Source organism: Caretta caretta, chromosome 13 (assembly GCF_965140235.1).
Source record: "Caretta caretta isolate rCarCar2 chromosome 13, rCarCar1.hap1, whole genome shotgun sequence".
Classification (NCBI taxonomy): Eukaryota; Metazoa; Chordata; order Testudines; family Cheloniidae; genus Caretta; species Caretta caretta.
In genome coordinates, this window is record NC_134218.1 from 569,290 (window position 1) to 595,550 (window position 26,261).

The 26,261-nt window shown below is 48.7% G+C and overlaps 1 protein-coding gene across 6 annotated transcripts in view; it reads left to right on the forward strand.

Annotated features, from left to right (window-relative positions):
- The window catches only part of CDH22 (cadherin 22), a 177,694-nt gene that overhangs the window by 132,440 nt on the left and 18,993 nt on the right, over positions 1-26,261 (forward strand). For all 6 annotated transcript variants that reach the window (XM_048820243.2, XM_075118603.1, XM_048820237.2 and 3 more), the window contains 3 exons: positions 4,720-4,856; positions 20,268-20,389; positions 20,938-21,055. In XM_048820243.2, the coding sequence (XP_048676200.2) occupies positions 4,720-4,856; positions 20,268-20,389; positions 20,938-21,055 (377 nt within the window). The remainder of the gene's footprint in view (positions 1-4,719; positions 4,857-20,267; positions 20,390-20,937; positions 21,056-26,261) is intronic.

Consider the following 26,261-nt stretch of genomic DNA (forward strand, 5'->3'; position numbering starts at 1 on the left):
TTGATATTGCTGCCTGGAGGCACCCGGCAGCATCAGGGCCCGATTGTGTTGGGCGGGGCACAAACAAATAGGAAAACGATCCCTGCCCTAAAGAGCTCATGGTCTAGGAATCCTCTCCCCACACTTCATCCACACACGGTCACTGGGAGCCTTCTGCATGCAGCCTCTGCCATCTGTCGTGGCCTTCCTGTGCCTTCCTACTTCATCAGCTCTCCCGCTCGGTTCCTCTCTCAGCTCCCTTGCCTCTGCCCCTCAATTTATCTCTCCCTCTGTCATTGGCCTGAACGCTTTAATTTATTCACCACCCTCCTTTTGGTAATTTATCCCATTTTACTTTTTGTTGTCTTGGATTATTTAATTCTGTAAAAGGCTTTGGGATGCCTTGCGTATGAAAGATGCTGTAGACAATACAATTATATTGTATTGCCGATGATTCGCTGGCCTCCTGGACTTCTAATTCTTATCATGGTGGTGTTATTGTAGTTTATTATTTGTGTTGTGTCTGTGCTCTGAGAGCTCAATCAGATGGGGCTGTGCCGTGCTGGGCACAGCAGAACCAGCCCCTGCCTGCGAAGAGCTTGCAGCCCAATTGTGCTGTGATTTAATGCTAACATGCTTGGTTGCGAGTGTATGGTTACTGGAAATATTGTACTGTGCTGGGGCACTGGGGGCATAGATCCCAGTCATCATGATGTGGTTAAAGTGGAGGGCTGGATTCTCCCCCTGCTCAACCACAGACTGACTTTGTGACCTGGGGCAGGACAGGTCTAACCCCTGTAAGAATGGGGATAACCATACCTGCTGTTTCTCTATTGCCTGGGGGGCATAGAGGGGGGTTGTGAGGCTAAACTCCCCGTTTGTTAAAGCACACGAGGCTGCTCGGATGGAAGGTGGTAGGGAAATTAGAAGGATTCCTGTTCGAATGGTCCTATTTTTTATTGTGCTGAGGCTCTGGGCAGGGGGCACCTAGCCCAGGGGCTAGGCTGGCAGGAGGTGCCCCCCCAACACGCTGAATAGTTGCAGCGGGACTCTGCCTGGCAGGGGAGCCCTGCTTGTGGGTGCTGTCCTCTACACTGTGTGGTTTGACCATGGCTCTGTGCTGGCTCCTGCCCTGTGGAAGTGGCCTGTGCGGGAAGCTCCCAACTGGGAGAGTTTTGGGGAGTGGCTCTCTGGGGCTTGCTTGGTGAGGAGACGGTTTGTGGGTCCCTTTTGGCCTTTGGAGCAGCTGTGTCTGTGATACCGTCTCTCTTGCTTTTTGTAACCATCAGGTACATGGCACTGGGCTGCTTCATGGCACTGGCGCCCGCCCCGCCGGGTCCCGGATGCAGCCGCGCTGCTCGGCTGCTCTTTCCTCTCGCTTACACGGAGCTGCTCAGCAGGTCCTGCCTCTGATCGGACAGTGCTACTGCCTCAGCAGCCTCTTCCTTCCCCAGCCCCTTTGGCCGCTTGCTGGGAAAGGGAGGAATTTGGAAGAGGCGGGATCCCAACCCTACCCCATCCTACTGCTCCCCTAGCTTGTGCTCTGTGAAGGTCCCTGTAAAAGATTCACAGGGACAACTGAGCGCTCAGGGTGCTGGAAGGCTTTGTTCAGGAGCTAGCTGTGCAGGTGAAACACAGGGGTCGATCCACCTACCTACAGAACCAGAGCAAGATTGATTGGGGCGGTGTCAGGGGAGGGGACTCTCAGAAACAGAAGAAGACGGAAATAAAAGGGAAAGTTAGATGGAAAAGTAAAAACCCTTCCTGACAGCCAGCAGCCTGTGAAATGGTGGGATAGACACCTGCAGGAAACCAGAGGAGTTTTCATTTGAGTTATTTAAAACTAGATAGCACAAAGTAGGAAAATACAGGGAATGTCAGAGGACAGTCTGCTGTTTGTCTGTCTGCTTAGGTGTTTGCATTAGCACCATTCATGGTGGTTGTGGTCTTTGCTTGTAGACCTCAGGGATGCATGGTCTGGGATCAAATTGGACCTTGCCACCTTTAATTTTTATGACTGCACTTATATTTACACTGTTGCTGTCCTTGGCTCCCATCCCCACACAGCTCTGCTACTGCACCATGCTCCGGACATCCAGTAACCCTGACGTAGACGGGTGCAGCCAAAGAGAGGTTCCCGAGTGGTGAGAACTGCTAACCGGGGGATGCCCCATTCCTGTGCCATTGTGCTGGTCTGGGAGTTACTCATGGCTCCTTTATTGCCTTGAATCTGAATAGATCTCTGAGCCATTAGCGATTATCTTTGCGAACTCGTGGAGGAGGGGAGAGATACCAGAGGACTGGAAAAGGGCAGTTATAGTACCTAGCTATAAAAAAGGGAATAAGGACAAGCCAGGGGATTATAGACCAGACAGCTTAACTTCAATACCAAGAAAGATAATAATCAATGTTTGAAAGCACCTAGAAGAAAATAAGGTGATAAGCAACAGTCCACATGGATTTGTCAAGAACAAATCATGTCAAACTAACCTAATATCTTTCTTTGATAGGGTAACAAGCCTTGTAGATGGGGGAGGAGGGCAGCAGTAGATGTCATATATCTTGATTTTAGTAAGGCTTTTGTTACTGTCTCACGGCCTTTTCAGAAACCAACTAGGGAAATACAGCCTAGATCAGGGATCTCAAACTCAAATCACCACGAGGGCCACATGAGGACTAGTACATTGGCCCAAAGGCCGCATCACTGAAACCTTTTCATACAACGATACAAAAGTGTAGTCAAAAATGAAAAATATGAAGAGTAATATAGTATTACTATATTACAACATATTAACTTTTTAAAAACTGTAATGTGAAGAGGGGTTTTAATAAAATATAAACACTTGTAACTATTCCTTATGTGGTCAGTAACACTGATGATGATCTACACTAACAATCTATCAACATAGCTGTAATGGCAGGAACTTTTTAAAGTAAATATTCATACAAAATACTTTGCCACTTTTAACAAACATTCTTCCCAACTACTCACAGCAAAGAATCATACATGCTGAACTTCATACCTCAGACTGCTCGTCTAGTCGATGAGGCCCCGCCCCTGCCCTGCCTCTTCCCACCCCTTCCCCATCCCCATTCCAAACCCTTTCCCAAAGTCCCTGCCCCAACTCCCCCCCCCCCCCAAGCACGCTGCATCCCCGCTCCTCCCCCCTTCCTCCTGGAAAGTCCTACGCGCAGCCAAACAGCTGTTTGGTGGCAGGAAGCGCTGGGAGGTAGGTGGAGGGGGGGCAGGAGGTAAGGGGAGCTTGGCTGCCGGTGGAGTCGGCGCCTATGGCAGGCCACAGGAAATAACTCCACTGGCTGCTTGAGACCCCTGGCCTAGATGGAGCTACTATAAGGTAGGTGCACAACTGGTTGGAAAAACATACTCAGAGGGTAGTTATCAATTGTTCACAATCAAACTGGAAGGGCATATCGAGTGGTGTCCCACACGGATCTGTCCTGGGTCCGGTTCTAGTCAGTATCTTTATAAGTGATTTGACTAATGGCATAGAGAGTACACTTATAAAGTTTGTGGGTGACACCAAGCTGGGAGGGGTCACGAGCACGTTGGAGGGCAGGATTAGAATTCAAAATGATCTTGACAACCTGGAGAAATGGTCTGAAATAAATAGGATGAAATTCAATAAGGACAAAAGCAAAGTACTCCATTTGGGAAGGAACAATCAATTGCACAAATACAGAATGGGAAAGGACTGCCTAGGAAGGAATACTGCAGAAAAGGATCTGGGGGTTATAGTGGATCACAAACTAAATATGAATTACAAATATAAAAATTTGTAACACTGTTGCAAAAAAAGTGAACATCATTCTGAGCTGTATTAGCAGGAGTGTTGTAAGCGAGACAGGAGAAGTAATTCTTCTGCTCTACTCAGCACTGATAAAGCCTCAGCTGGAGTATTGTGTCCAGTTCTGGGCACCAGACTTCAGGAAAGATGTGGGCAAATTGGAGAAAGTCCAGAGGAGAGCAACAAAAATGATTAAAGGTCTAGAAAACATGACCTATGAGGGAAGATTGAAAAAATTGGGTTTGTTTAGTCTGGAGAAGAGACGACTGAGGCGGGAACATGATAACAGTCTTCAAGTACCTCGAAGATTGTTATAAACAGGAGGGTGATAAATTGTTCTCCTTATCCACTGAGGGCAGGACAAGAAGCAATGGGCTTATATTGCAGCAGGGGCGGTTTAGGTTGGACATTAGGAAAAACTTCCTAACTGTCAGGGTGGTTAAGTGCTGGAACAAATTGCCCAGGGAGGTTGTGGAATCTCCGTCACTGGAGGTGTTTAAGAGCAGGTTAGACAGACCCGTCAGGGGTGGCCTAGGTAATATTTAGTCCTTTCTCCATAGTCAGGGGACTGGACTTGGTGACCTATTGAGGTCCTTCCCAGTCCTGCATTTCTATGATTCTATGAATGTGCTGAGCTGATGCATTACAATCAGAACAGACGTTTCCCCTTGTCCATAGCCCCTGCTTCTCCCAAGGAAGGAGTTTGCACTCTTGGTACAAGCTTCCCCAGTATACCCTCACCTTAACTCTAAGGCCTCCAGTCAGATAGTGATGGGGCCACCTATGTCCCTGGAGATAGGGGCCAGACAGAGAACAGGTTAGTGTCACATTGGAAGTGATTGTAATAGGGCCTAACCCAACCTGTCTGGGAGTCAGTACAGGCCTTGCTAGCCCCTCCCCAGTCACTCATGGCTCTCTCCTGCTTTGTGCTCAGATACGCCATCGATCGCAACACTGACCTGGAGAGGATCTTTGACATTGATGCAAACACAGGCGCCGTTGTGACAGGCAAAGTCCTGGATCGGGAGACGGCAGGGTGGCACAACATCACGGTCCTGGCAATGGAAGCAGGTGAGGAGGAGGGTTCTGGAGAGGGGTGGGTCTCACTCACTGGCGCAGAAGTGACCAGCCTCAAGGAAGCAGGCATTAAATAGTGGTGATGTAAAAGAAGATGCAGGAAGGGGAATCTAACATCTCCCCAGACAATCTAAAAATACTCCTCCTGTCTCATGTGTTGAGAAGGGGAGCTGTGGTCGGATGGTACCTTTGATGAACACTAATCAAAACCCATGTTATCTACCCAGCAGCTCCACCAGCCATCCCTACGCTGCTCATTTGCTGCTTTTACCCCTGATGAGACACCTCTGGGGCTCCCAAGAGCCCATGTTTAGATAGCGTGTTTCCTCCTCAGTTCTGATGCCAACCTGTTTCTGGATTTGCTGCCTGGGTCCTGGCGCCTCTGCCTCTCTCCTCAGACATGTGCAGCGCTCGGAGTCCCCCACGGGGCAGGAAATTATATTGTGGGGACTCTGCAGTAACTTAAAATTCCCTCCGGCCCCGGCACCTGCACTGCGAGTATTTTCTGAAGGACGCCTCCTACCTCCCATTCACACACACACGCCTTGCACCGGCGTCGGGCCAGTAGCAGAAGCAGCTTGTCCTGTGTTACATCAAACAGTGATTTTATAAAAACAAATAGATTTGGGGCATTGTGTCTAGAAAGGGCCATGATAGTGACGGACAGATTGACAGATGAAATACAACAGGTGGACAGAAAGGCCCATCACTTGCGCTCTTCTTCCTTTTCTCCAGACAGTTGTGCAGGCTGTCTCTGCTCTGTCTCGGCCCAGCTCTCTGTGCTGTCGTCAGCACCTGCTCTCAGCTGTGGTAATGCAGCAGCCGTGCTGTCTGTGCTTCATCAAGGTTATTTCTCTGCCTAATGCCACTGGGTGAGAGCCTTGGTGATTCCAAAGACTTCATTAAACACAGGGAGTAAGCAGCAAGGAGGCTAAGGCAGCTTCAATGAGCTCAGAGAATTGCCCTTCCCGAGGCTGGGCTGGCCTTGCTCACAGGGAGAATGCTTGCCTCCAGCTCCAGAGCAGCAGAAAACTTCACTAAATGCAAAACTCAGCTACGTGACTGTTTTTCCCTCAATAATTTCTGCACACACAGACCACCGTATCCCTTACTCACATGTATAAAGAAACCCATTAACTGATCGGGCTCTCTCTCCTGTGGGCTGGGAAGGAAGCAAGAGAAGTTCTCGTTGTAATTTCTGTTTTGTAAGTACTTGGGAAGTGCCAAATAATGTGGGACATCTGAGTACGTGGGTAGACGGATGGGTGGATGATGGACAAACTTCAAGGACTTGGAAGTTTGAAGACACCACTAGATTTGCTTTTATCTTTCTAAAGGGGCCTGTGGGGGGTTGTTACTGATGGTTTTTCACTTGTTTCTGCCCATGTTTCCTGCACTCTGCTAATTCCCTTTCCTACTGTTTGCCTGGTTCTGCCCTTTCCATTCTGTGCAGTTTCCCAGAAGGATGAAAATGATGTTATAAAACTGCTCTTCTAAACTTCAAGAAGACAACGAGAAAACAAAAGCCCAAGCAGTCACGTTAGCTTCTGCTTCTGGTGAATCTTTGAGCTCCCTCACCGGGGCTGGGAGGGCTGCAGACAAAGTAGGGAAGAGCCAATAGCTGACAGAGTGGATTTCTGAATGTTCCCCTTGACGTTCCTCTCCTGCTTCTCCCCAAGAGGGCCAGCACATGCTGTTCTTCTAAGTGAAAGGCGTTTTTTGGTGAAATAAATATTCAGCACTACGGCAGGTAGAAAGGGAGCACCTGCCTTATGTGTGAATACAGATGAATTGCGAGAGCCAGATGCAGGGCAGGGATTGAAAGATTGAGCGGAAGAAGGGAAAGAAACAGAGACACCTAAAGGGCAGAGGTTTGCAGAACCAAGTAGCTGTGAGATAGGGAGCTACTGCATTCCCTAAAGGCTACTGTGGAAAAGGGAGCTTGTGCCTGAGAACTCCGTCTGCCTGGGAATTCTGAGCTGATGGCCAGACGGTAGCGGTGACCTGGGAGGCTAACAGGAAGGGCCTGTGACAGGAGATGGAGCCTGCCTGTTCGCCATACTCCATTGTCCTCTCTTTCAATAAGCTTCTTTTGGAACCTTGACATACAGTCCGCATGTGACAGGTTTCAGAGTGGTAGCCGTGTTAGTCTGTATCAGCAAAAAGAACGAGGAGTCCTTGTGGCACCTTAGAGACTAACAAATCCTCATGTGATAGCCTTTCCTTTCTGTAGGGCAGTGATGCCCTTCCAGCCTTCATTTGCAGTTGCTGAGGAGCCCTCTCTCATCCGGCTGGGGAGAGCGAGGAGGAAACGCATTCGCAGACGTGCAGGTTTCATGTTCGTTTCTCTGTGAGGATTTTTCTCATAGCGGCACTTCTGCCAAAACACAGTGACATGGAACGACTGCCTGGCGCATTGCTGAGCAGCCAAAGCCCGGACTCAGGCAAAATAATTTCCCAGCAGAAGTTCTGTTCATCTTTTTTACTTCAGTTAAAGACAGAAAAGAACAAACTCTTGGTCCTGGCTTGTAGAGGCTTTGAACAAACTCCTCATGGGGAATGAAAAGAATATAAATAATAGCAAAAAGAGCTTTGATAAACGACAGGTGTTCTGCTGCTGGGTAGGAAGGTGGCAAAATTATCCTCAGCGCCCTGCCACTCTCTGTAATGCATGTTCAGGCCCTTGTCTCATTGTGTGGAGCTAAGCAGGTTGTTCCCTGTAAGACAATGGATCTGACCCTTTTGACTCCAGTGAGAGGGCTTGGGTTCCCTCCACATTCTTGTTCCCTTCCACACAAACATCGAGAACGATAGAGGCTTCAAGAAGAAGCAGAACAGTGGGGAATACAGAGAACACGAACACAGTCTTCAAACCTTTCCGCTCACTTGTCTAATGTCTCAGAATGGTAACAGGCACCAGCATCGCCAGGCCAGGCACAGACCCAGTCATGCCCCACTTTCCACCATCACAGTTAGCACCAGGCTCCAGTCCAATCCGCTGGGTGCCTTTGAAATGAGAGAGAGGTCTTGGTAAAGGATTTTTCCTCTCTGCACTCAGTGTGTACAGGTAAGGGCACCTACCTAGATCTGCCTCTGTGCAGGGGAGTTTGCCTAGGTCTTGCTTAGGGGACATCTTGGGGATGTCTTTGTGGGTTGTTTTTTGTCCAGGAAGATATGCACACGCTCGCCAAGCCGCATGGTGACGCATTGATGGGTCTGACGCAGGGCCAGGACTTCACTTAGCGCTAATCCTGTCCTTGCCCTGCCTTTCTGGCTCCGGTGCTGAGATGCCTGGACACAGGGGGACTCAGTGTGCAGCCTGGAACATGTGTCACTTGGGTTGTTTCCACCCCCACCTCTGCTTCAGCCATTGCAATGAGAGGGGTCCAGAGCTACAAAGACTGGACCCAGATTGGAACAGCCTCATGGTCCTGGGACATCTGAACCTAGGGGTTTGGCTCTAGTTACAGTGAGGTTTTATTTCCACTGGCTGTTGTGAGCTGTATGTTCCTGGGAAAGCTGCACCGCTGTGGCCTTGTGGTGAGCACTGGCTAGGCCCAGGCTGGTCTTCCCGGCCCTGCACCCCTGTGTGTCTAGACACCTTTAATGCATTCAGCTTGTACTGATTGTTACCAAAGCAGGGGCACGCGCCTCCTGAGGGCATGGAAATGAAGCTGTGCTAGCGGTGGCCAGCACAGGGGATGCTGGTGGTGCAGAACAACTCAGCTTTTACAGCAAACATGAGGTGACAAGAATCAGAAGGAAAATATTTATACACAGCAGCTAGGATTTCAGAACAAGTCAGTAAATGCTGCATTTCCCCTCCAGCAGGGAGGCCTGTCAGACTGGATTACTTCAAAAGCTGGGGAGATTCTTTAGTATTCTGACTTCTCCCCGTCAGTAAGTTCTGACTCATCCATTTTAACTGTCCAGACGTTCCTGCCAGTGACATTACCCTTAACGGTTTGTAATCATGAAATATTAATGGCCGATATTGAATTTAAAGTACAATTTATGTCTGAATTCTCTGGTGGAAAGGGCAGTTGTAAAGGTAAGGCCTTCAAAGTGACAGAAGGGATTTCAGCATGCGGCCTTATAACAGATGTTAGGCTGAACCCAGAGCAGTGCTGGGGCTTGGCGCTGTGGGGAGGGGGCCGTGGCCGCCCGGCGCTGGGGCTTGGCGTTGAGGGGAGGGGGCCATGGCTGCCCAGTGCTGGGGCTCAGTACAAACAGGTGGCAGAGTATTTCCCCATTTTTCACAGGCAATTGCCTTGTACTAAACACATCACAAGACTTCCAAAAAGAGGAGACAAATCCATACAGCTCCTCCTCCTGCCCTGGGTCAGGTCCATAGCTCCCCATGCTAGTCACTCAACCCAGGGAACTAAGGGTCTCCTGTCACGGAGTCCCCGGGTGATGCTCTGGAACTGCTCCCTGTGAAGCCAGTTAGGACTCTGGGGCAGTCTCCTTTCTGTGAGCAGCCTGTCTGCAGGACACAAAGCTCACACGGCTTCCCCCTTCCTGGGTCTGACCTCGGAGCATTTAGCCTCCTCTGCCCCTCCGTGCGCTTCCCACAGCAAATCCGCCCAGGCGGGGTCCTGGGGAAGCCAGACGGTCCTGCCCCCCAACTTCGCAGTCAGACGTGATTCTCAGCCAGCCAGTAAAACAGAGGGTTTATTAGATGACAGGAACATGGTCTAACACAGAGCTTGTAGGTGCAGAGAACAGGACCCCTCAGCTGGGTCCATTCTGGGGGGCAGTGAGCCAGACAACCACGTCTGCACTTCACTCCTCGTCCCCAACTGACTCCCCCTCCAGCCCCTCCTCCTCCAGCCCCTCCTTTCCCGGGCCAGTAGGTCACCGGATTCCTTTGTTCTCCAACCCTTTAGCTCTCACCTTGTGGGGGGGGGGGGGGAGGGCCCAGGCCATCAGTTGCCAGGAAACAGGGTGTTGGCCATTCTCTGTATCCAGACCCCTGCGCACACCTGCCCTCTAGGGCTCTGCAACGATCATACACCCTTATCCCACCACCTAGATACTTAAGAACTGCATTGGGGAAACTGAGGCACCCCCACACTATTCAGATAAAACATTAAGAACAGTCCCGCTTTGTCACAACTCCCCATCCCCATTCCACTCAGGAGCCATGGGTAGTGGTGGCTCCTCCGACACCCTGGGCAAACAAATTTGTTAGTCTCCAAGTTGCTACAAGTACTCCTTTTCTTTTTGCGAATACAGACTAACACGGCTGCTACTCTGAAACCATGTCTGCTGACAGTCTGTTTGACCTGTACCTGTCTCCCTACACTCCCTTTTTCCCCTTCCCCATTTCCTGCTCTTAGCTCAAACACCCACCATTACCACCAACCGATGATCAATTAAAGACTAAATGCAGGGCATTAATGTGAGATTTGCCAGCGCCCCTCTTCCCCCCCCCCCCCCCCCCCGCCAGCTCCCTAACCCTGACCCCTTGTCTGGCTTGTCTGTTTAGAGTGCGAGTAACTTGAGGCAGGAACTCTCCATGCATTGATATGGGGTCCTGATCCTGACTGGGACTTTGAGGCACTATAAATGAACCACCATACATGTTCACCTGTGGGATTCCCTGAGCACTCTGTGTGGCTGGGGCCACACCTCAGTTACAGTTCTTCACCAACGGTACATTCACATCAGAGGAATAGCAGGGACAGGGCCTAAGGCCACACCCATAACTCTCCAAGTGTGGCTGTTAATATGGGCTATTTGAGGTGAAGACAACAGGGTCAGATTCTCTCTTCCAGAAACAAGCAAAAAGCCCCTGTTCCAGGGTGGCCTGTCTGTGCCAATTGGCAACGGGCAGAATATTTGGGCCCTGGTAACTGCGCAGCCAACCAGCAAACCTGGGGATTGTTCAGCAAATCTGGCTGAGTGTTTGCTGAGATAAATCTTCATTTCACACACAAGCTGTTTACCTTCCTTAGGCTAATATTTGTGATTCTCTTCCTGCTTTCCTCTCTGCTCATGTAAAATGAGGAGGACTTGACTGCTGTGTCCACTGCTGGTAATTGAGATGATAAATCTTTCTGCTGGAGACTGGCTTTAATCAGAGCATTGTGTTTGGATGCAATTTAATTACTCTCATGCTGCTGAGCTAGGGCAGGACTCAGGGGAGGTAAGAGCCGTTTATACATTACTTGGTCTTACATGCTGCTTCCACTCACTCAGGAGCCGTGTTTTCAGCTCCAGATTCTGATTTTAGGTGCCCATGTTTAGTACAGATGCATTTGCTTGTACCTGCAAATGTGAATGTGCAAGCAGCCATTTGCCTGCACAGTCAGGCAGTTGCACTCATGTCTGCACTTGTGAAAAATGGGTATGCACTCACTTGTTCTAGCACCCCTCTTGTGCACACACTGGCAGGCCAAATATTCAAGCCCAATATTCTACTGTATGTCATTTTGCTCTTTCTAATCCACTGAGATATGGGTGGAACAAGAGTTGCTCCCTTGTGTATCTGGCTTCTGCGGTGACACAATAATCCTGGGTTTATTTCAAAATCAGTTCAAAATGATAGTGATGTCACCATTTCAGCATTGTTGCAGAAAAGACATATTCGATCATCCAGTCTACTCAGCATGATGATAGGCCCAGTGTTTCCTGAGATTCAGGGGTGACAGATTTGGCTGCAGAATCTGCGTCTCCAGAGATATGCCGCAGGAGCGGAACTTCCTGTAAAAGAACAAGGACAAACGGTTGCAGAGAAACGTTCAGAGCATGACCTGACTGTAACAACCAATGCCTAAGTCTTCAGGTGGAAGTTATCACAGATCGAGCTGAGCTTCCCCCATTGGACACTCACTAGACTGCTCAGAGGGATCCGACTGCTAAATCCCACAAGCTCCTACTTTGCTGGGGCAAGGCAGAGTTTAGACACTGTTCCAAGCTCTGGGCCTCTCAGCACATCTCCAGGTACTGACACCCCTTTTGGTGGTCGGGACCCTGCAACCAGTTGCCTCTGCCCTGAAACTAATGCTGTCTGCCCCAAGCCTCCCCAACAGCTCTTGCACGTTCCCCAGAATTCCACCAAAGGTGTGAACCTTCTGGTACACAGAATTCCTCGTATGGGGCATGCGATAGTGACATGTACAGACTTTGCAAAGGATTCTAAAACACCATTCATCATCTGGATAATGGCAAATCCCACAGGGACGTAGCCTCCTTGCAGACTTGGCGCTGCCTGCATGAAGCTCTAGCTCGATCCTTAAGGTGGCCTGGCTGTACACTGAGTCCATGTCCTCTCACGCCACTGAAGCTCTTTGGCAACCAAGTGACCATCGATCATGTAGTGGCATTCCCTCGGAAACACACTTCAGAATTTGTTGGTCTTTTGTCTGTTGAAGACCACTATCCTGTCGTCCCCCCCCCCCCCCCCGCTCTCCTCTTTTCCAAACTAAACATACCCAGGTCCTTCAGCCTTTGCTCCTGTGACTGGCATTCCATCCCATTGATCATCTTTGTCGCTCACCTCTGGATCCTTTCCAGTTTGTCTACAGCCTTTGAAAACAGCAGTGACCAAAACTGGACGCAGTACTCCAGCTGAGGTCTGACCAGTGCCAAGCAGAGCAGTTCCTCAAGTTCCCTTAGCAGTGCGAATATTAAATAATTCAGTTCATTGGCGGGTTGAATCCGAAGCCTAATCGTGGCAGTTTTGGTGTAAAAAATTTTGTTAATGGGGATCATTTTAATTAGAAAAGTCCAACTAGCATGTTTATCCACTGCTGCTGGGTGTGGTGGGTCCTGTGGGGCAGCTCGTTGCTGTCCAGGATCTCTGGGCTGTAGAACTAAGAGTTGAAGCCACATCAACAAAAAACCTCATATCACTTCCTCTCCTGCCAGCAGATAAGAAAAGAGGAGATGCATCTTCTCATCACTGCCAAAAGCCTCTGCTACCAAAACTTCCAGCTTCCGTCAACAACAGACTGCAGAGTTACTCACCGTCAGTATAAGAATCTGCTGCACACTGAAAACCAGGGACAGCATGGAATAATTAGAATTTAGTATCTAAATAAATAACACCAGGAAAACTGCTCTGATTGGGTTATTTTCATCATTGAAAAAACTCTTTATTTTGGAATTTATTTGAAGCTGAGAAGAAATGTCAGAATGTGCCTCAGAATTCAGCACCGTTGTGCTGGAAGAATTGGGCCCACGCCTTAGAACTGGGTTCCATGTGCCTCAGTCAGTGTGACAGACAGTCCCTGTTTAATGTATGTTCCAGCCAGGACTTTTCCATTGCAGGAGCATTGGATCTCAATGGGGCCATGGAAGACTGCAACCCATGTTAAAAGTGCACAGAGCAAAGTAATATCCTGCCTATCCTGGGTTTCTAAAGATTTATCTGGGGCAGGGAAGGAATTAGAGATTAGTTTTTCCTTTCAGTGCACTTCTGCTGAAGGCAAATATTGTTGCAGAGCACTTCTGCTGGAACTGTGATGGGCTCAAATGGATCTGCAAATACTTCTGCTCAGGTTGGCGAAGGCAACTGCCGATCACAGGTCCACAGCTCCTTCACTGCACTGTTGTGTTTCCATCATCTCGCTCTTGCTCTGTGTGTTTTTCAGTCTCCTTCCTCAGTCTTTTCAGATTAATGGCATTCAGACTCCTGGAGGAAATGCAGAAAACTGGCATGTTTAATTTTAATTTCGGAAACTGGTTAGGTAGCAGCCTAGTTTCCTTGCTGCTGTCAGTCAGGTTTTCTCAAGGCTGACATCAATTAGTTTAAAAATATTGAATGTAATTTTGCCTGACACAACATATTGCAGCCACTGCAAAATATAATTTATTTGAGAAGAAGAAATAATTAAACTAATTTGCATGTCCGTCAGCTGAGCTGGAATACAGAGTAGAGTTGCAGTGAAAGATGATGCTCTCTTTAAACTGATCACACTCTTCCTTGGCGTGTTCCGCCCCCTCAGTCCTGGCAGGCTCTGTCTGATGATGTCATACTTCTCTGCCGTCTCTTGCTCAGGTTGACAGTCTGGCTAATATTATGAAAATGTGTTTTTTTTCTGCCCATGGGTCTGTGCGTGCATGCAGCTGTATACACATTAGCACGTGGCTATGCCTTCGTAGGCATGTCTGCACATGTCTCTGTGTGTGTGTCATTTCACACGTATAGAGACACTATATGGGAGTCAGGGGTGCTACAAAGCTCTTTTGGGCACTGGTATGTGAGGTTTGGGGTACTTAGGAGGAGTAAATCTTGCAGTTCATTACACATGCACTGCAATGCATCTTGATCCCACCTACCCCAGACCATTGTTGATTCTACTTATACCCCATAAGTTACAGAAAACACATCTCAGGAGAGTTTTTAAAAAATCTTTTGAGGCAGCTTTTTGTATTCTTCCCCCTGTAAAACCCAGTGCCTCAGAGGGAGAGGAGAGTTTTGTAAAGAATACATTTTAGTAACCCCTTAAACAGCTTTTTAAAAAATACACAACAATGTTCTATTCAAAGGCCCAGCACGTAGCGATGCAGCAGGGCCAAAAAGAAAAGAAAAATACCATGTGTCCTATGGAAGGGTCTCCAAAGATGATGCTCTCATTTCTAGCCCCAGTGTTTCTTGAGGTATCAGACCCTGGAATAAATATGGGCCTCAAGCTTCAGTGATTTAGGGTGATTTTTTTGGGAGGTGGGGTGTGGTGCGGGCGGGGAGGAGACCTTTGTGTGGCAGGTGATTTTTTTTTTTAATGGCATGTCTTGGAAGCTGCTCACAGGCGTGAAATGTTATTGATAGCTCTGGGGGAGACAAGTCGGCCGGCAAAGCGCAGGTGAGACCGTCACAGGTGCTCAATAAATGTATCTTAGCACATGGATATCTCCACTATCCACATACAGTATATTTCTTCAGACTCCTTGACTTTGATGCTGTGATGATAGGTGGGGTTTGTGCTGTTCTCTCTGACTCTAAATATCAGCATACGCTGATTGCAACCTCAGCTAAAGGGCCACAAGCTAGTTCCATAAGGATGGCACGGTAGGAAACAGGCTGTCTTCTGACTGGTTTGGAAAGATTTAAATATCCTGGGTTAAGATCTGGCTCCTTGGGGCACACAGCTGTCTTTTTCTTAAACATGCCTGTGCAGTGCCAAGCACATGGTATCGCTAGCCCTGTAGAAATACATAAGAGTCATTAAGAATAGTCATGATAATGAATGCTCTATTGCCCACTAATTGTTTGCGCTCTGAATGGGTGATGGGAGTCAGGGTAAGGTTAGGAGGGAGACGAGGAGAGATCTGAGTCTTTCTCTTCCTCCTCTCATCCTTTCTTTCTGCCTTTTCTCATCTCCTTCTCTGTATATCACCTTCAGGGCAATGCCAGCTCACTTTAGAATCAAACTGCAGGGAAAGGTTATCCATCTTTCTGCAAGAGGAGCCAGGCTGCTGGGGAAGGAGATAAAACGCTCTTACCATATCACTTGCTGGAATCAAACCCCGCTCGCTCATTTACCCCTTCAGCTGGAACCGGACACACCTCTTTACCACCCCCTCAGATTTTCCACCTCCCAGCTTCCTCCCTGCCCTGCTGCCTTTAGCTTCCTTTCTTCCTAAAAGCAGTTGCAGTTTATTTTGCTGCACTAACATGCTCTTAAAAATAACATGTTGTTCCAGGCTTTTAGTCACGACTTCTGCCTCCTTTCCCCCAGAACACCCATCTAATCACCAAAGCAGCAGGTCTGGGTGAGCGGAAGCGATAACAGGAGAGCAGAGAGGGGGGTGAAGGTGGGCTCTGGGGAGGGGGTTTGGGTTCTCGGCTAATTATGGAGCTGTGCTCATACTTCTCTCCCCCGGGTACAACTCCGTCTGACTCACAGACCAGACTTAACTTTATCAACAAACAGGCAGCAGGCTCCTGCTATAACAAGTAGTGCTCCCTCCCTTGCTGGACCTCTCCAGAGTTATAACTTCTGGGGGAACAAAGGAGCCAGAGAATTAGGGTTTTTCATTTCTGGAAGCATGTGAGGCGCTTTGGAAGGCATTAGGCCCTCCGGAGTGGTTTATAATATGATAAAGAGGGATTAATGTACCTTTAAGGTGCGTGCCATGGGGCAGAAACAAGCAGGAGCAAATCAGAGCTCCAAGCTACCTACAAGCTAGCACATCCCATGTGCATAAAGCTCACGCAGCTTATCAGGCAGAGGTAAGTGCAGGAGCTGCGTGGTGCAGCAAGACACAGAGCTGCTGTTTGGGCTCCCGGGGAGCCAAGCCAGTTCTGCCACTGCCCTCAGAGGGTTGGCTCAGGCTTACAAACCCATGGATAACGCAGTTCTATTAGAATATTTATATAGTCTCAGCAGAAGCAGGTGGACACCCAGATGAGATCGGCTTATGATGCTGGCAGACCAGGTGCCAGCTCATGCCAAGGTCCCCATGTTTCAACTGAACCCTGACAAATACATGGGTGGAGTCAGTCCAGCTCACCTGGGTGCTAGTAATGTTAAAATAGGGGTTTGAAGTATAAGAATGAGTTCAGTGTTTAGACTGTATTGAACGCTGGGGCGTTGCTGCCTGCGTTAATCTCACTGGAGCATTTGCATTGTGAGCCGTTGTAACTGTAACTCTCCAGGCAGGAGGGGACATGAACCAGTGTGAAATGCTGGTCTCCAACAGATGTCATGTCCAAAAGGGAAGGCCCAGCAACACCAGATGGACTGAAGTGGAACGTTAGAGAGGACTCGAGAGTTTGCTGTTTACTCTCACCCTGCCTCCCATCTCATGAAGACGAGTCTTGCATGTGAATTCCTCCCATCAGCTGAGTTTGCAGCTCAAAACAGAGGGGGGAAGGGAATAAAAACCCCTGACAGGGAGGAACTGGATCTCATTGCTTCTTGGACTCTGCAGACAAGGTTTCTAAGGCATTAGCAAGAGATCCCCAGTGCTCAGCCTGGGTTAGCCCTAAAGGACATCTAGAGCCTGCTAATTATAGAAGCTTCTATTATCTTTGGAAACATGAGGTTGTAACTCATTTGTGTGTGTGTGTTGACCTGCTTTACCCTTGGAAATAACTCCTATTTCCTTTTGCTATATAATAAATCTGTGTATAGTTTATTAGAGGATTGGCTATGAGCTTGTGGTGTGCAGTTGACCTGGGGTAAGTGACTGGCCCTTTGGGGCTAAAAGCAACCTGAATATTGCTGTGATGCATGGTGCAAGCAACCAGCTATCACAAAAGTATGCTGCCTAAGGGATAAGACTGGAGAACCCCAGGGGCCTGCCTGTGACTCCATGTTTAGGCTGTTACAGTCCCTGAGCAGTGTACGCTTGGTAATTGGTTGGGGAAATCTATGTGCAGAACTCACAGCCAGTTTTGGAGTCTGTGCCCTGCTTCCTAGCAGTGCCCTGGGGTTGGCACTTGTGCTCCGGAGGCACAGCGGCACAGCTGGAAAGAGTTCAACGTGGCATTCGAGGAGTGCTGCATGGCTGCACAAGCTCAGCCAACCCTGGCTGGGGAGGGGCTCAGAGCAGCAACATAAGAACGGCCATACTGGGTCAGACCAAAGGTCCATCTAGCCGAGTGTCCTGTCTTCTGATAGTGGATGATGCCAGGTGCTTCAGAGGGAATGAACAGAACAAGTAATCATCAAGTAACCCATCCCCTGTCGCCCATTCCCAGCCTCCGGCAGACAGAGGCTAGGGACACCATTCCTGCACATCCTTGCTGATAGCCATTGATGGACCTGTCCTCCATGAACTCTAGTTCTTTTCTGAACCCTGTCATGGTCTTGGCCTTCATAACATCCTCTGGCAAACAGTTCCACAGACTGACTGTGTATTGTGTGAAAAAAACTTCCTTTTGTTTGTTTTAAACCTGCTGCCTGTTAATTTCATTTGGTGACCCCTGGTTCTTGTGTTATGAGAAGGAGTAAATAACACTTCCTTATTTACTTTCTCTGCGCTAGTCATGATTGTATAGACCTCAATCATATCCCCCCTTAGTCGTCTCTTTTCCAAGGTGAAAAGTCCCAGTCTTATTAATCTCTCCTCATACAGAAGCTGTTCCATACCCGTAATCATTTTTGTTGCCCTTTTCTGAACCTTTCCAATTCCAATATATCTTTTTTGAGATGGGGCGACCACATCTGCGCGCAGTATTCAACACACCAGGGTCAGACACTGGGCAGGTCCCTGAGGGGGCAGAACCAAAGAACCCCTGGAGACTTATCGCCAGCCTGAAATAAAGCTGAGCCCTTTTCCCTGTCCACACACCCCTGTTCTGACATGGGCATTACAGCCTCAGGGGCTGGAACACCAGCTCTTGCAATGACTGACGCTGACCAGGGTCGACTGAAGCTGAACTGACAGATCTTCCCACTTGTGCATCTGGGTTTCTCTTTGTAAGATGGGAATTGCCCCAATGTTTAGTTGCTCTGGAAGAATTTTTACATAACACTCCCCTTCTTTCCTTGAGAGGAAGAGTGATGCCTCTGGGAGAGAGAGACTGAGCACCGCTGCTCCCCCCCGCCCCCCCCCCCCCCCACACACAACCTGGCATGCCCTGGGGACCCCAGTGCTGAGTGAGTGAGGAGTAGAAAGGCCTTTTCTGCCCCTCTGGTTCAGCATTTATTTGCAACCGCTTGGAACAGCTGTGAGCTGCTATGGGCTGTGGTGTCTGCTGCACACTGGGGGTCCCTTTCCCTAGAGCTGGGCAGTGCTGTTTCCTCCAATTCTCCACCCCCTCTCCTTCCCCACCGCCAGCGTGAAAGAGAGCCCTGGATGAAAGCCAGTTGGCTTAAATACCAGCCAGATAAGGCAGAGGTGTGATGCTTTTTGGCAGGGGGAGAAGCCTGAAGAACTGGTGAAATCTGTGAGTGAGTTCATCTGCTCAGCTCTTGCCAAAGGGGTTCGCCACCCCAGGCTCTGCCCAGCCTGATCCAGGATTCACAGAATGTAGTGGGGAGAAATGCCTCTGCCAGGAGTTTCCATTCTCTTCTCTCAGACTTTGCCCCAGCCATCAGTGCCTCAAATCCCAGTGCTAGATGACAGCAGCGTGCTGGCCCTTGGGCTGCCTTAGAATTTCTCTATCCAGGACGTACATAGCTCCCATCATCATTGCATCTGGGGCCTCCCAAAGATTTAAAAATAGAATTAATGTTGGCAACCTCTCTCTGTCTCCCACTTGCCAGTCTGTTGGGAGCACAGCTTGACTAGTTTAGATTGACCAGCATTGATTTTAATAGTGTGTGTGTGTGTGTGTGTGTGTATCTATGGGAAGAGCTTATTGCAGGAAAACCGACTCTCAAAGCTGAGTTTTGCATTTAGTTCCGGACCTGGTGAGACTCTTATCTCTTGTGGCAGCGAGTTCCATAGTCCAAGTCTGGCTCCCATAAAGGACATACCTTCTGCACTCACAAGCCTCGCCTTAACAATTAACAGCTTTCTGGTTCCAGTGGGACGTAACTGTCATGGAGGTCATGATCTGAGACAGAGGTTATCTCTGAGAGCTAGGTTTAGTCCCTGGACACCATCTGGAAGTGCACTTTCCCCTCTTCCACCCCCCTCCCCCATCCTTTTGAGCAGGGCACACTCCTGCAGACACATTACCTGTGCCCCATGCTCTGCACTGGCTGCCAGGTCACACCCAGGGAAGATTCCAGGGGCCAGCGATTATCTACAAACCCATCCTTCCTGTAGAGCTCAAAGTGAACTGGATGCTTCACCGGCAATGAACACAGGAGCCCTGGGGCCAAGGACCTGGCATTCTAGAAAATGTCCAGGCACGGGCCAGGGAGTGGGGAGCCGCAGGAAGGGAAGGGACTGAATGTGACACGTAGAACGGCGTTTGTTTTTGTATTGATTAGTAACTCTCTCTCTCCCGTTCCAACTGTACTTTCATTTCAGCTTTATTGACGTTTCACTGAGGTGATGCCTTCAGCCCTTGATGGTCTAGACTCACAGATCCCCTCTGCCCATATCTGTCAGTCTCCAGAGTGAAGCTGGTGGAAGCTGGCCGGGGGAGATCTTCACCATGGGATCAGTGGCAGGTTCTTGCCACTGGAATTCACGTGTACCATAAAAGCTAGTGCTTGCTGAGAGAGGACCTTGTTGGCTGCAGTGCTGCAGCCCCCAGCAGCCGAGTTTCACACGTGGAAATGCGGCAGGTGCTGCTGAGGGACACTGTACAGAGGCTGCTGAGTTGTGGGGGAAATGTTTGCATCACACTTGAGCTAATCTGTGTGCCAGGCAGCTGGAAGGTGTGTTGATGGTTGTGTTAGAAATGGAATAAATACTTAGGGCGTGTCTCTCCACATCTGGGGATGCACCTGAACTGACCACAGGGGCTGCTGACAGACAACAAAGAGATGGGATGAGATGCTGCTGGCTGAGGACGCTCACCGATGTCGTCCTGTGTTTGTTCTGTTTCAGACAATCATTCTCAGGTGTCTAGAGCATCTCTGCGTATCCGAATCCTGGACGTGAACGACAACCCACCCGAGCTGGCGACGCCGTACGAGGCTGCGGTATGTGAAGATGCCAAGCCCGGCCAGGTAATCAGAACGCCCAGCTCCCCGTCAGCATTGTGCCACGTGCAGTATTTGCGTGTGAAATGTCTGCACTGGGCATGGCACATCCTGACTGGGGGTCTGTGTATCTGGGAAGGGTTCTACAATCTTCCTCCTGCTGTGAGGCCCATGGTGAGGCCTGCCTCAGGGTTAAGGAGTCGGCACTGTTCTCTGACTGTTCACCCTGCTGGAGTATGACTTGGGGGGGGGGGGGGGGGGCAGTTTTCTTCTCAGAACTACTCTGGTAGCCACTGCGTGTGGAGCTGCAACTGCCTCTCCTTCCAGGAGAGCTGACCCTTCAGGAAGAGACGGGTGCTGTGTGCCCGGGGGGAGCAATGCCATTCCCTTCCTGCCCAGCTGCAGGTGCGTGGAGGAGGCGTTGTGGAAGTAGCTGAATCTGATGGCACTGGCAAAGGTTTTCCATCTCTCTTGGGGGAGACGCTGCCCATTCCCAGTGCTGCGAGGAGCCCCCAGGCTGAGACCTCTACATCCGCCCCAGGGAAGCAGCTCTGACCTCTGGTTTCTTCTTGTAGCTAATTCAGACAATAAGTGTCGTGGACCGTGACGAGCCTCAGAGTGGCCATCGCTTCTACTTCACGCTGGCCCCAGAAGCCACCAACAACCACCACTTTTCTCTGCTGGATATCCAGGGTGAGTCATCCTCCTTCCCCCTCGTCAATTCCCATCTGCCCTATTCTCCCTTCCTCTCCAGTTGGCAGCTGCATGGCCTGGGGCCTGTGCCAAGAACGGGGAGCAGGAAAGGCTGGTCACCATGGGAAGTGCTATGTGATGCAGCAGGCCCCCCGGACTGTTCCACCCCGCAGACCGTTCATCTCCAACAGATACGGATCCAGCCCTTCTCGAGCAGCTGCCTGAGCCACACAGGCCCTTCTTAGGAGCCTGTCCCAGAATTCTTGGCTGGCAAATAGCCGGAGCTTTCACGAGCCTCTGTGTCTGGCTGCTGCAGGCTTCACCTCGCTCCTTCCTAGCTAGCAGAGTCTCAGCTCCTATTAGGTGCTCTGTGGCTCTGACGTTGGGGGGGCCTGTTTTCCTTTCTGTCCCGCAGAGGGGCACAGCCTTCCCATTGTGTATATGTGATTTCCCGCACAAGCAGTGAAGCAGTCCCCACCTAGAGCAGAGACACGCTGAGCAGAATAGCAGGCCATGCCCCTGGAAAAGATGCACTGGGAGGCTGGGGGCTTCACTCACACACCGGGTCTAGGCTGTATCCACACTAACACTTTTGTCGGTATAACTTACGTCACTCAGGGATGTGAAAAAACTAGGGATGTCACGCGATTAAAAAAATTAATAGTGATTAATCACATTGTAAAACAAAAATAGAATACCATTTATTTAAATATTTTTGGATGTTTTCTACATTTTCAAATATATTGATTTCAGTTACAACACAGAATACAAAGTGTACAGTGCTCACTTTGTATTTATTTTTTATTACAAGTATTTGCACTGTAAAAAAACAAAGGAAATAGTATTTTTCAGTTCACGTAATACATGTACTGCAGTGCAAGCTTTTTATCATGAAAGTTGACCTTACAAATGTAGAATTATGTAAAAAAAAAACAAAAAAAAAACCTGCATTCAAAAATAAAACAATGTAGAATTTTAGAGCCTGCAAGTCCACTCAGTCCTATTTCTTGTTCAGCCAATTACTCAGACAAACAAATTTGTTTACATTTGCAGGAGATAATGCTGCCTGGTTCTTGTTTACAATGTCACCTGAAAGTAAGAACAGGTATTTGCATGGCCCTTTTGTAGCCGGCATTGCAAGGTATTTATGTGCCAGATGCATTAAAGATTCATATGTCCCTTCATGCTTCAACCACCATTCCAGGGGACATGCGTCCATGCTGATGACAGGTTCTGCTCGATAACAATCCAAAGCAGTCCAGACTGACGCGTGTTCATTTTCATTTTCTGAGTCAGATGCCACCAGCAGAAGGTTGATTTTCTTTTTTGGTGGTGTGGGTTCGGTAGTTTCCGCATTGGAATATTGCTCTCTTAAGACTTCTGAAAGCATGCTCCACACCTCTTCCCTCTCAGATTTTGGAAGGCACTTCAGATTCTTAAACCTTGGGTTGAGTGCTGTAGCTATCTTTAGAAATCTCACATTGGTACCTTTTTTGCGTTTTGTCAAATCTGCTGTGAAAGTGTTCTTAAAAAGAACAATATGTGGTGGGTCAGCATCTGAGACTGCTATAACATGAACTATATGGCAGAATGCGGGTAAAACAGAGCAGGGGACATACAGTTCTCCCCCAAGGAGTTCAGTCACTAATTTAATTAACGCATTATTTTTTTAACGACCGTCATCAGCATAGAAGCATGTTCTCTGGAATGGTGGCCGTAGCATGAAGGGGCATACGAATGTTTAGCATATCTGGCATGTAAATACCTTTCAATGCCAGCTACAACAGTGCCATGCGAGCATCTGTTCTCACTTTCTGGTGACATTGTAAATAAGAAACAGGCAGCATTATCTCCTGTAAATGTAAACAAATTTGTTTGTCTTAGCGATTGGTGGAACAAGAAGTAGGACTGAGTGGACTTGCAGGTTCTAAAGTTTTACACTGTTTTGTTTTTGAGTGCAGTTATGTAACAAAAAAATCTACATTTGTAAATTGTACTTTCACAACAAAGAGATTGCACCACAGTACTTGTATGCGGTGAATTGAAAAATACTATTTTGTTTATCATTTTTACAGTGCAAATAGTTGTAATAAAAATAATATATATTTTGATTTCAATTACAACGCAGAATACAGTATATATGAAAATGTAGAAAAAATATCCAAAATATTAAATAAATTTCAATTGGTATACTGCTGTTTAACAGTGCGATTAAAACTGTGATTAATCGTGATTCATTTTTTTGAGTTAATCCCATGAGTTAACTGCGATTAATCGGCAGCCCTAGGAGAAACTGTTCTCAATGGTAGCAGATGACAGAACGAGGAGTAATGGTCTCAAGCTGCAGTGGGGGAGGTTTAGATTGGATATTAGGAAAAACTTTTTCACTAAGAGGGTGGTGAAACACTGGAATGCGTTACCTAGGGAGGTGGTAGAATCTCCTTCCTTAGAGGTTTTTAAGGTCAGGCTTGACAAAGCCCTGGCTGGGATGATTTAACTGGGAATTGGTCCTGCTTCGAGCAGGGGGTTGGACTAGATGACCTTCTGGGGTCCTTTCCAACCCTGATATTCTATGATTCTATGAAACCACACGTGTGACACCGACAGAAGCACTGGTGAGGACAGTGCTGCGTCATTGGGAGACGCTCTCTCATCAGCATGGAGCGGCTACATGAGCGATCTTGCAGCGGTACAGCTGTGCTGCTGTAAGCTCGCTTGTGTAAATACGGCCTAAGGCTTGTCAGTCTATTGCTTTTTGGAGCGTAAGGAGTTACTAGCTCACATTACTCTGCCGGTCTGTCCAGTCTTTTATAGAACCTCTGGCACTGGCTACTATTGTTAATGCTTCAAGGGGGAGGTGGAAACAACCACAACATGCCTGGCCAATTGTTCAGAGCTGGCAGGAAAAAACACTGCTTTTGCCTGCAGCTTGTCATGGTGTGCCCTGAAACAGGAGGCCTTTTCATACTGAGGCTTTGTCTACACTGCCAATTGCACAACAAAACTTTTGTCAAAAAGAAAAGGAGGACTTGTGGCACCTTAGAGACTAACCAATTTATTTGAGCATGAGCTTTCGTGAGCTACAGCTCACTTCATCGGATGTATACCGTGGAAACTGCAGAAGACATTATATACACAGAGACCATGAAACAATACCTCCTCCCACCCCACTTTCCTGCTGGTAATAGCTTATCTAAAGTGAAAAGAAAAGGAGTACTTGTGGCACCTTAGAGACTAACCAATTTATTTGAGCATGAGCTTTCATGAGCTACAGCAAGTGAGCTGTAGCTCACGAAAGCTCATGCTCAAATAAATTGGTTAGTCTCTAAGGTGCCACAAGTACTCCTTTTCTTTTTGCGAATACAGACTAACACGGCTGTTACTCTGAAACTTATCTAAAGTGATCATCAACTTGGGCCATTTCCAGCACAAATCCAGGTTTTCTCACCCTCCGCCCCCCCCCCCCCACACACACACACAAACTCACTCTTCTGCTGGTAATAGCCCATCCAAAGTGACCACTCTCTTTAAAGGGGATTATCATACACGTTGTAAGGAGAGTGATCACTTTAGATAAGCTATTACCAGCAGGAGAGTGGGGTGGGGGGAGAGAAAACCTTTTGTAGTGATAATCAACCATTTTTTCATGGTTTGTGTGTATAAAAATGTCTTCTGTACTTTCCACAGTATGCATCTGATGAAGTGAGCTGTAGCTCACGAAAGCTCATGCTCAAATAAATTGGTTAGTCTCTAAGATGCCACAAGTACTCCTTTTCTTTTTGCGAATACAGACTAACAGGGCTGTTACTCTGAAAACCTTTGTCGTTCACGGGTGCTTAAAAAAAGTCCCCCCCCGCCCCTCCCCCTCAAGACAAAAGTCTTGCCTCAGCAAGTGGCCGTGTAAAGGGCTGTTGTCGGCGGGAGGGCTTTCCTGCCGACAAGGTGAACCCAGCTCGTACAGGGTGGAAGAATTTTGTTGGCAAAAGTGCCGACAAACAGTGTTTACACTTCCCGACTTTTAGCAACACAGCTGTGTAGTGTAGACAAAGTCTTAGTCTACAGCCAGGTCTACACTACAAACTTCTGCTGGCTTAGCTCTGTTGGCTGGGGTGTGAAGAGATGCGATCCCTGGTCGACAGAGTGGTGCTGGCAAAGCCTCTTGCAGTTATACTAGCAAACTGTGCTTTTACCAGTGTAGCTTATTTCGCTTGGGGGGCTGGAATTGCTACACGGGCAAAAGGGCAGCTCTGTCCACACTGGGAATCAGAATAGCTACACTGGCAAAGCTCGTGTCAACCTGGTCTTAGCCTGCAAACCTCCCAGCACTGTTAACAGTCTGCCAGAGTAACTGACTCAAGGGGCCTCCTGCGGCTTGGGTTCCACCCACTCCCCCTGCGATGCACGAAGGGCTTGTCTACACTTACATTTTATAGCGCTCTAACTTGCTGGGTCGGGGGGTGAAAAATCACCCCCCTGAGTGCGGCAAGTCTGAGCACTTCAAAGCGCTTGTGTAGACAGGCTCCGAGCACTGGGAGCCGCGCTCCCAGCGCTCTGGGCTAATCCCCTGGTGGAGGTGGATTACCAGGAGCGCTGGGAGAGCTCTATCCCGGCGCTCGTGCGTGACCACACTCGCACTTCAAAGCGCTGCCGCGGGAGCGTTCCTGCAGCCGCGCTTGGACGTTTCCAGCGTAGCCATGCCCTGAGGAGCATTTTCTTCCATTGGGTCTGACTGTGCTGCTCTGTCACTTCATCTCAGCGAGCTTCTCTTCGGAGATCTTGGTCAGTTGATGATTCAGAATCTCTCTGTCAGTCCCTGCTAACTCTTCTCTCCTGCAGGCCCAATAACTCTGGCACTCATGCTCCTTGCCACCTATTCAATCTTGCCATTTGGCTAACCCTCCACTGCCCTTCTCAGGACTCAGATCATAGAATCCTAGAATATCGGGGTTGGAAGGGACCTCAGGAGGTCATCTAGTCCCACCCCCTGCTCAAAGCAGGACCAGTCCCCAATTTTTGCCCCAGATCCCTAAATGGCCCCCTCAAGGATTGAACTCACAACCCTGGATATACGTCCTGCCTTCTGCCATTCTGTGTTCATTTCTGGTTCTCATGCACTGAGTAGCGTGGGGATGGGATGGGCCAGGGCCAGCAGGGCTGTAATGTTGTTGGACCTGGTCTCAGCAAATCTGGGATCTTGTTGATCGTC